Genomic DNA, 10391 nt, shown 5'->3' on the forward strand with positions numbered 1-10391 from the left:
ATATTGTTTACCCAAACATTTTGTTAGTAAGCAGTTTCAATGTCAGAACTATGTCATTAAATATGCAATTAATAATAGGAAAAACTAATCTGTTATAAAATTTCTATGTCCAAACCACATGCCAGATACAAAGTATGCCTTGCCATACATTACAGTACAAATCCAGGTTGTATTGTGCATCAAAATAATAACTTAGGGGAAATGTCCAAGTCCAAAATTTGCATGATAGACTTCCTAGATACTTTATCTGTATGCATTGCTGTACTTTTCTGACACTCCTTTGCTGTAGGAAAAGTCACTGAAGCTTTTTCAGAGATTTCTTGAAATGTTCTGAAGTCTACTGTTTTGTTTTCTTCGGCCACAATGTTCAGTTCGAAGATTCTCGCTGTATAGGCAGTTGTCTACATTCTGCTGAAGTTTCAGACGGGGAATTTCTGAATACAGTTTTATGCTTGGGACTGTATCACAGCAGTAAGAAATAGAGAGGTATTGTGTGGATCATAAAGTGTTGACTATACTGTGTTAGAGGATGAGGTGGAAGAAAGGTGCAGAATACTTCAAAATGTTTGGTAAAAATGGCTTATGCTTTTCTTTTCCTACTTTGTGTATCAGGTCATAAAGAAGAAGATGAAAAGCCTTCTGTTTCTGCTGTACTGTCTCTGGAACAAACAGCTGTAATTCAGGAAATGGTAAATCAAGATGTACTTCCAAAGCTGATGATCCCCAGTCCTACCACTGAACCACAAACGGTGACTGAAGACAAACAAGGAGAAGCAATAAACTGTGGATCAGATGATTTAGATGATGATGAAGAGGAGGAGGATGAGGATGAGGAGGAAGATGAAGAGGAGATGGAAGAAACCAGTATGCTTAAGGAAAATGCTGAAATGCCTTTAATATGCGAAGAAAAGTTAGATTCTATGGAAGAGCAAAAGAGTACATCAGAGGAATCTCCAGAAAGCTCTCCAAAGAAACTAGTTGTGAAAATTCCAAAAGCAAGAGGCGAATCAAATGGTGATGTTCAGGAAACGTTCATGTTTCCCTGTCAACATTGTGAGAGGAAGTTTACAACAAAGCAAGGACTTGAACGCCACATGCACATTCATATATCTACTGTTAACCATGCTTTCAAATGTCGATACTGTGGGAAAGCCTTCGGTACTCAGATTAACAGACGAAGACACGAACGGCGCCATGAGGCAGGGCCAAAAAGGAAACCGTTCTTAACCCTAACATCATCGCAACACTTAGATAATGTTGCTGATAACCAAGTAATTGTGGATGATGGTCTTAAAGATGACTTGAACGTTTCCAGTCTTGTGCAAGACTCTGTAGTCTTGGATTCTGAGAAAGCCTCCCAAGAAATGTCAAACTCCACTTTTGCTGAGGAAAATAAGGAGCCCAAAGAATTGCATCCGTGCAAATATTGCAAAAAGGTTTTTGGAACTCACACCAACATGCGGAGGCATCAGCGTAGGGTTCATGAGCGTCACCTTATTCCCAAAGGTGTCAGAAGAAAAGGATTCTATTCTGAAGAGCCACCACTTCAGACTGAGCAGACCCCAGCAGTCCAGAGTGTATATATAGCAAGTACAGAAATAGAAGAGGAAGGTGAAGTAGATGACGTCTATATTATGGATATTTCCAGCAATATCTCTGAAAACTTAAATTATTACATTGATGGTAAAATTCAGTCCAACAGCAGTACTAGCAATTGTGATGTGATTCAGATGGAGTCCAACTCTGCGGACTTGTATGGACTAAATTGTATAATCAGTCCAGTCACAGTGGAAATTTCCTCAAATTTAAAGGTTACACAAACGCATGTGAATGAACCTCCTAAAGAGCCCTCTAGCAGTGGGAGCAATGAATCCAAAAAGAGAAGAACTGCCAGCCCTCCTCTTGTACCAAAAATAAAAACCGAAACAGACCCAGAACCTATAACTCCTACTAGTTCTTTAAATCCTCCTCTTAGCATTTCAACAGAGAGCTTGCCTTTTCATAAAGAAAAAAGTGTGTATTTGTCATCAAAATTAAAACAGCTTCTTCAGACACAGGACAATAAGAAGATAACTCCATCAAGCGAAATCCCTAAACTAGGACCCTCTGTTCCATCATCACCTATTTTGCCTCCAGTATCCAGTAGATTTAAAAGAAGGACCAGCTCTCCTCCTAGTTCTCCACAACATAGTCCAGTACTTCGAGACTTTAAGTCAGGTGAGGGAAAAACTGTGTGGAATGATAATCTTCGAAGCTCAAAAATGCCAAAGTTAGAAAGCCACAGCAACTCACCTGCTTGGAGCTTGACTGGAAGGGAAGAAAGAGAGACTATGAGCCCTCTTTGCTTTGAAGACTACAAGCTATCGAAAGACTGGACAGCAGCTCCAACTTTTGGCAATGTGTGCAACCAGCAGCCACTGGATTTGTCTAGTGGTGTAAAGCAACGGTCTGATGTCAAAAATAAGAATCAAGTTCCTTGGGAATCTGTATTAGATTTAAGCGTGCATAAGAAGCCTTGCAGTGATGCTGAAATTAGGGAATATAAAGAAAACTCCATACAGCCAACCTGTAGTGGTGTTAAAAAGAAGAAACCAACTACTTGCATGTTACAGAAGGTTCTGCTGAATGAGTATAATGGAATGGATGCAGCCACAGACAGCACACCCAGTGTGAACAGAAGCCCGAGTCCAAGCAAATCTCAGGAGTCTCAACCAGAACCTGACACGGACCCCAGTCTATCTGCATCATCTTCTGTTGACACTCAGCCCCTTAGTTCCTCTGTTTCCCCTGTGCCACAGCCATCTGCTGTACCTTCCATGTGCCAGTTGCCACCTTTGTTAACACCCACCAATCCTTCTTCCCCACCACCCTGCCCACCTGTGTTAACAGTTGCTACATCACCTCCTCCCCTTCTTCCAACGATGCCATTATCAATTCCAGATGTCTCTGCCAGTGCCACTAACACTTCTTCTTGTCCGTCTCCACTTTCTAACACTACTACCCAGTCCCCTCTACCTGTTCTTTCACCTACTGTTTCTCCTTCTCCGTCCCCTGTTCCTTCTGTTGAACCTCTTATTTCTGCTGCTTCACCTGGTCCTCCTACTCTCTCTTCCTCTTCTTCTTCCTCCTCTTCCTCCTCCTTCTCCTCCTCTTCCTCTTCATCATCTCCTTCTCCACCTCCTCTTTCAGTAGTTTCTTCTGTTGTTTCCTCTGCTGATAATCTTGAAAATACTCTTCCAATAATAAAACAGGAGGAAACTGAAAATGAACAGAAAGCAAGAGAAGATCCTCATACTTCAGGTGAATCAGGAGTAGTGCAGGAAACATTCAATAAAAGCTTTGTGTGCAATGTCTGTGAATCACCTTTTCTTTCTATTAAAGACCTAACTAAACATTTATCTGTTCATGCTGAAGAGTGGCCCTTCAAATGTGAATTCTGTGTACAGCTTTTTAGGGATAAAAGAGACTTGTCAGAACATCGCTTTCTGCTTCATGGAGTGGGAAATATCTTTGTTTGCTCGGTCTGTAAAAAGGAATTTGCTTTTTTGTGCAATTTGCAGCAGCATCAGCGAGATCTCCATCCAGACAAAGAGTGCACGCATCATGAGTTTGAAAGTGGAACTTTGAGACCCCAGAATTTTACTGACCCTAGTAAGGTCAACATAGAGCACATGCAGAACCTGTCAGAAGACTCTTTAGAACCTTCTAAAGAGGAAGATGATGAAGATCTAAATGATTCCTCTGAAGAACTTTATACTACTATAAAAATAATGGCTTCTGGGGTAAAATCTAAAGATCCAGATGTTCGTATGGGCCTCAATCAACACTACCCAAGCTTTAAACCACCTCCATTTCAGTATCACCATCGCAATCCTATGGGTATTGGAGTTACTGCAACAAACTTCACTACCCACAATATTCCACAGACTTTTACTACTGCCATCCGCTGCACAAAATGTGGGAAAAGTGTTGATAACATGCCTGAATTACACAAACACATATTGGCTTGTGCATCTGCAAGTGATAAAAAGAGATACACACCCAAAAAAAATCCAGTACCGCTGAAACAGACAGTGCAGCCTAAGAATGGCATGGTTGTTATAGCTGGCCCTGGAAAGAATGCTTTCAGACGAATGGGTCAGCCTAAAAGACTTAATTTCAATGTTGAGATTAGCAAAATGTCCTCAAGTAAACTAAAAATAAGTGCATTGAAAAAGAAAAACCAGCTTGTCCAGAAAGCTATTTTGCAGAAAAAGAAATCTGCCCAGCAGAAGGCAGAATTGAAAAATAATCCATCCGAGTCAGACTCCCATATCTGCCCCTACTGTAATCGAGAGTTTACTTATATTGGAAGTTTGAACAAACACGCATCATATAGCTGTCCCAAGAAACCCATCTCCCCATCCTCTAAAAAAAATTCATCAAAAAAAATGTAAGTTCTTCGTTACCTGCAAGCAATGAAAAAGGCAGCAACCAGCGTAGGCGAACAGCAGATGCCGAGATCAAAATGCAAGGCATGCAGCCTCACTTGGGCAAGACAAGAGCACGAACCTCAGGACCTGCTCAAATCCAGCTGCCCTCTGCGTCCTTCAAATCAAAACAAAACGTTAAATTTGTACCTTCCATGCGATCTAAAAAGCCAAATTCATCCTCATCGTTGAGGAACTCTAGTCCTGTAAGAGTGTCCAAAATGACTCACGTTGATGGGAAAAAAACTAAAGTGGTGGCTAAGAACAGTTCCTCTGGAATCTCAAGCAAAGCGACCCGGAAATTGCACGTCAGAATACAAAGGAATAATAAAGCTGTTCTGTCAAGTAAGTCTGCTGTGGCGAGTAAGAAAAAGGCAGACAGATTCTCTGTAAAATCTAGAGAGAGGATTGGAGGACCTATTACACGAAGCTTACAGCAGGCGGCAAATGCAGAGGCAGCAGAAAACAAAAGAGATGAAAGTACAAAGCAAGAATTAAAAGATTTCAGGTAAGCTTTTAATTTGAAGTTCAGACAAAACAGGAACACGGTGCTTGCTGTTTTGCTGATTTTCTTGGTCTTTTTTTTTTTTTGAGTTTCTCATATTTAAAACAAAAGAAGATTGCATTTCCTAAACCATGGTTAGCAGCTCAGTCATGCTGAGGTATGATGTACATACTTGGTGCATTTTGTCACATTGTCATGAAATAATACATAATTTGTATAGAGAATGTTTTATTATAAATGGAATTGAAAACGCTGGGAAAAAATCTCACCACCTGAGTGCAAATAAACCTTAACTCATTAAAGTTATTGGAGGCAATGACTATGTATTTGCTATCCAGCATACAGTGGCCCAAAATCGTTCTAGATTTGGTTTATGGTGGTTCATTAAGCTAAAAATCATGACTGCATTTTTACCCTTTTACTAAAATAATTTGAAATGTTGGTTTTTAATAAAAAGTATTCTCTGCATATCATATATTAAAAAAACATACTTCAAAAATTGTATGTGCATACTAATTGAGTCAGATCTCTAAATACTTAATAGAAGGGAAATAGATGTGTAAGAAAAGTTACATGAATGTGTAAATTTTTGTTAAAAGTATCATGCTCTTATGTTTCAGTATAAAAAAAAATATTACTAAAGCTCTATTTCATTTTCAGAAGAAGCATTTTAATCACAAGAAAGGATAATACTTAAATAAAAAAATAAAAGCTTAATCTATGTGCCTGAGTCCCATTTAAAGTCTTCATGTAGTCTTTTAAGTAGTCAGTAGTATATTTTACAAACTTTGAAATTTCTGTTAGCAGGCTCCCGCCCTGCTATTCTTGAAATAGGTGTCTGATTTGCTGGGTAACTTCCACAAAACTCAGTGGTAATTAAGGGTTCTTTTATTTTTGCTAATTGCAGTCTATGCTATGATTAACACCAGGTTTATGGCTAAAGGTAGTATTTTTTACCAAAGCAAATGATAGTGGAGAAGGGGGTGGAAGTGGCAGCCTCTTTCACAAGTGTCCACAAGTGGAATTTGTCAGGAAGTGTCAAAATCCAAACTATTTGCAGCTTATGTGTCTTACGGTGAAGACCCTACGTGATAATTTTGAGGAAATACTTCCTATAAAGTCAATCTACAACATAACAGAATTATTTCAAAGAAGGGAATTTGACTCAGTTAATATCCAAGGTAGGACACGTTGAAGGAAAAAAATAATTCTTCCTGGAATTTGGAGATTAATGGTGTTGAATATGCCTTTAAAGTACAAGAACCATTGAGTAGGCCTGTTCCCTTAGGCCATAATCGTCTTCATGTTACTTAATTCTACTCAGCTGCTTCCTTAGCAATACGCGTGAAGCTGTCTTTTACGTGATGCCAGAGCAGATCAGTGGAATTTGAAGCCAGAATGACACATCTTTCCATCCAAACTAATCATTTGACCTTTAAGCAAAATAAGCAAGTGCTTGGAAATCTCTGCATATGGAAACTGTTTAATAGCATTCAGGGTAAATAATGATTTACCTAGGGGTAATATTTCCTTGACTGTCTCAAATACTGTTAGTTTACTTTGACAGCTTGCAGTCTTTAATGGTTTAACGAATATTTATGCTAGAAGAACTCTTGCTTTTGTTTCTGAAATAATGCTCGTAAATCTGGATTGTCTCATCACCTCATCACCTTTTTTTTCTATATCAAGTACAAAGAGTCTTTTTGTCTTCATACACTATTTAATGTCAGCATAAGCTTCGATTCTACTCAGTGTAGACATTGATTTTTTTTTTCTTGCCCCCAGGAAATCTCAATTCTTAGCATTCATTCAAGATTGTTGCTTCATGTAGTAATTGTCTCCAAATTTGTTTTTCACCTTTCCGTTTTTCTGTGTAAACATATTCCATTCACAAATAATTTGTGTTGTCATTTATCTTCAGTTTTTGTTTTTTATTTTCTAGGAATCTCCTGTAAAACAAAGCAAAACAAAACAAAAAAAATCCCTTAATGACATGGTAGAGCTGTTGCATGCTCAACTTAGGATAAGCACTACGACAATGGATGTGAAGTCCACCAAGCTTGCGAAACCAGCTGAAGCTGACTCACAATCATAAAATTGCCTGCAGGCTTCTTGCTAATACTCGGTGTCAGGCATAGACTTATTTTGTGCCTCACACTCATGCTGGGCTTCACGATGATTCAGATAAGAGAAGGGTACTATTAAAAACAAAATGGAACCAAAACACCACCACCAAACCAAAAATAATAATAATAAAAAACAACACACACACACCAAAAAAAATATCAAAAGAAAGTGGGATTAAACTAAACCAAATCTTCATCCCTTGAATGCTTAGATCCTTGTTTTGTCTGTACCTTCACAAATGGCATAATGGCAGTCACTTGTAAAGTTGGCAAAGCAGAGATTGCCTGTTTTATCAGTAATGCAGTAGAGATTCAGGGACAACAAATGTTGGTGCATTCTGAGTATTTCTGTCATGTAGAAAGTCTGCTAAAACCTTTCTTCTGAACAGTAGAGAGGAACCTAGTATGATGCATTTCCTTTTCTTCCCACCTTCTCCCCACTTCCTGAGTGTTTTAGATGACCAGCATATAATGGGAAAAAAGCCTGATTTGGATGTTCTGTGAGTTTTCCAAATTCCTATTTATACTTGCAGATGGAACTTTATATAGCAATGAAATACCGATACCAGTTTCTAAATACTATATATAATGAATGCAGTGTATCTTTTTATTGATAAAAAGGCTAGACCAGGGCTACATACCTGTATATTTTGAAAGTTAAATATATAATTACTCTAAAAGGTCTTACACCTCTATCTAATAACTTAAAACAACAAATTGGTCTGTTGTTCTTAAACATCTTTTTATGGAAATATCATTTCTCGTGTTTATATAGCTTTCAAGATTAATGACTGAGTTGATGGAAAGTGACTAGTTTCATTATACAGCCACCCCTTTTATTTTTTGTTCTTGACTTAAAAAGTAATCTACCTCTTAAAATTTGTAGTTTAATACTTGTTTGGTGAATTTGTGCCACTTTCACTTTCACTATCATTCCCATTTTGTTACATTTCTGTTATGGGGACTTTATGTTGAAATATTGTATAAAGCATTTGTAGCAAGTTTAAAAAATAAAATATTTAAAATTATTTAAATTGTTTTGGACACTTCAATTGTACTATATGTGATTTACATTTTACATTAATTTCATTTTGTTTTCATTTTGGGTTGTTAATCTGGGAGCATGTTCCTGTATTAAAGTTTGCTGTTAGTTATATTGTTTCTTTTCTTTTTTTTCTTTTTTTTTTTTTTGGAGAGTGATATAAAGAGTATTCTAATGAAAACATTAAAAATTACAATTTGACATACAAGTGGGGTCGTCATTGCTTTTGAACATTGTAGCCTTGCCGAAGATACTGTAAGTGCAGGTAAGCAACTGAAGAGGGAGATTTCTCCTCCAGCACGCAGCACATCATATAAGTTGCAGATGTGGCAAAGAGTCTCTGTGGTATTGCAAGCAAGCACTTAATGACCAACTAGATGGAACTATCATGACACATTTTATATAACTGTAACCAATAAAGTAAACTTTTTAAAAACTTGTGGGAAACTGTGTTTTGTATGGAAACCAGATGTACCAGGAAAATGAGACTCTGTACATCTAGAAGGAATTAAGTATGCTTGCATCCTTTGGCTTCCTATACCCAGCTCACTAAAACAAATTTATACAAATTTGACACATCTCAGTTAATTCTTGATTTTCTTTACTGTGGATATAGTTAATTTAAAAGTTTAATTAACATTGCACACAACATTTAATCTTTTTCTGTTTTTATATGCTTAGTGAACTAGCTTAGTCAAAAAACACGTAAAGAATTTGCCTCTGAGAATTTTAGAATGTTGCATTCCAACACCAAGAGGAATTACAGCATGTGGCGTCCTCCTGCAGCGGGGCCAGAAGCATCCGTGTCCATATAGGTGTGGCAGTTGGATGGAATATTGTAACATCACTGAGACTTAGCTGTATTACAGGAACCCTTTTCTTTCTAGTAGTAAGTTTATTAAAATGGATACCTCTGTTTTAGCAAGGTTCTTTGGTAAGAGCTGCTTGTTTATTTTCTCACATAAGTCATTCCTCGAAGATCTTATCCTCTCCGTAACGGAATTTTCCCTGAATTGTAATTAACAGGGAAAAATCTCGTAAAATGATGCAGAATTTTAACATTGTTCAGTAAGTGTTTTTACAAGCATATCTACACCGTGGTAATGTATGCTGCAGTTTGATAGTTGCAGTGACAAAGATGGTTAAGAGATGAATTCTAGCTAGATGAAGTCTAGCTCGCAATAGCAATTATACTTATTAGGTGGTAGGACAGCCACAGTAAAGGTGAAAAAAACAGTTTGTTCACATCTTGCATTACTGACAACTGAAATAGTTGGTGTGTTTGCTCTTACTGCAGTCAGTGTTTTGATCATATATTTGCGATGTCTGACAGTGAACTGATAATGAACAAACCTGCTTCTTTCCCTCATTGCTTAATATTCCAGCAGAAATCCTATTGTCATAGTCTTTATTATGTTTTTTCTGCTGTGATATTAAATCCTGTTGCGTCCCACAGATGTTGCCACTCACTCTGACATGGTTCTCATGTTCATACACAACAATTCTTAAGCAAAATGCTGTAAGATTGAGATCTGTACTCCCCAAAAAAGACCTAATCTTCAAGGAAGAAGTTTCACTCCTAGCTAGTCTATTCATCACACATAGGAAAAGTGCAACTTTTATAGTTACCGCTACTGTTGTATCTCATTTGCATCGTTGGATTCTATAGTTTTTATAACTGTCTTTTTATGATCTGAATGCACCAATAAAGCCATAATGATGCCCACAAAGTACTGACGTTTCCTGAGATGAATCCAAACAGGCAATGAAGACAAACTTGTCCTGTTTACAAAGAGTGACATGTTAGTCAGGATCAAACACAGTTAGTTTAATAAAAGCAATACTGAATTGTGTATGGAGCTGGAAGAGCTAACAAATGGCTTGCTTTTTGTTTTTCTCCATTATCCAGTTTGTTAGTAGGAGTTACAACTTGCTTGTATCAGAGAATATCTTCAACGTGTTGAATCCTTGACATTACAAGACAGTCCAGGTGATGCAGCCAGGTCTCCTGCATGTGGTATTCCCTGCCCTGCTCTGTAAGCTCCTGCCCCTTTCTGTGAGCTGCCTATAATCGATTTGGGCTATCGTATTTCTTTTACTATGTTTTGTCAGCATTTTATATTGTAAGCTTTCAATTTAAAGTGTTCTAGTTTAGGTCTTGGTGGTTTTCTTTAGAGAGATGTCATAGAAAACTAGACCCTGCCAATTTAGTGTATAAATTTTCAAGTTCAAATGTGGAAACAAATACC

At 37.6% G+C, this 10391-nt stretch overlaps 1 protein-coding gene across 1 annotated transcript in view; it reads left to right on the top strand.

Moving 5' to 3' along the window:
- PRDM2 (PR/SET domain 2) overlaps positions 1 to 7257 on the top strand; it is a 55723-nt gene extending 48466 nt beyond the window's left edge. Inside the window, 3 exon segments of the mRNA XM_040533917.1 lie at positions 613 to 4430; positions 4433 to 4977; positions 6917 to 7257. Of these exon segments, the coding sequence (XP_040389851.1) occupies positions 613 to 4430; positions 4433 to 4977; positions 6917 to 6929 (4376 nt within the window). The 3' untranslated portion in view covers positions 6930 to 7257.
- The last annotated feature ends 3134 nt before the right edge of the window (positions 7258 to 10391 follow it).

The sequence above is a fragment of the Cygnus olor genome, chromosome 21, assembly GCF_009769625.2.
Source record: "Cygnus olor isolate bCygOlo1 chromosome 21, bCygOlo1.pri.v2, whole genome shotgun sequence".
NCBI lineage: Eukaryota > Metazoa > Chordata > Aves > Anseriformes > Anatidae > Cygnus > Cygnus olor.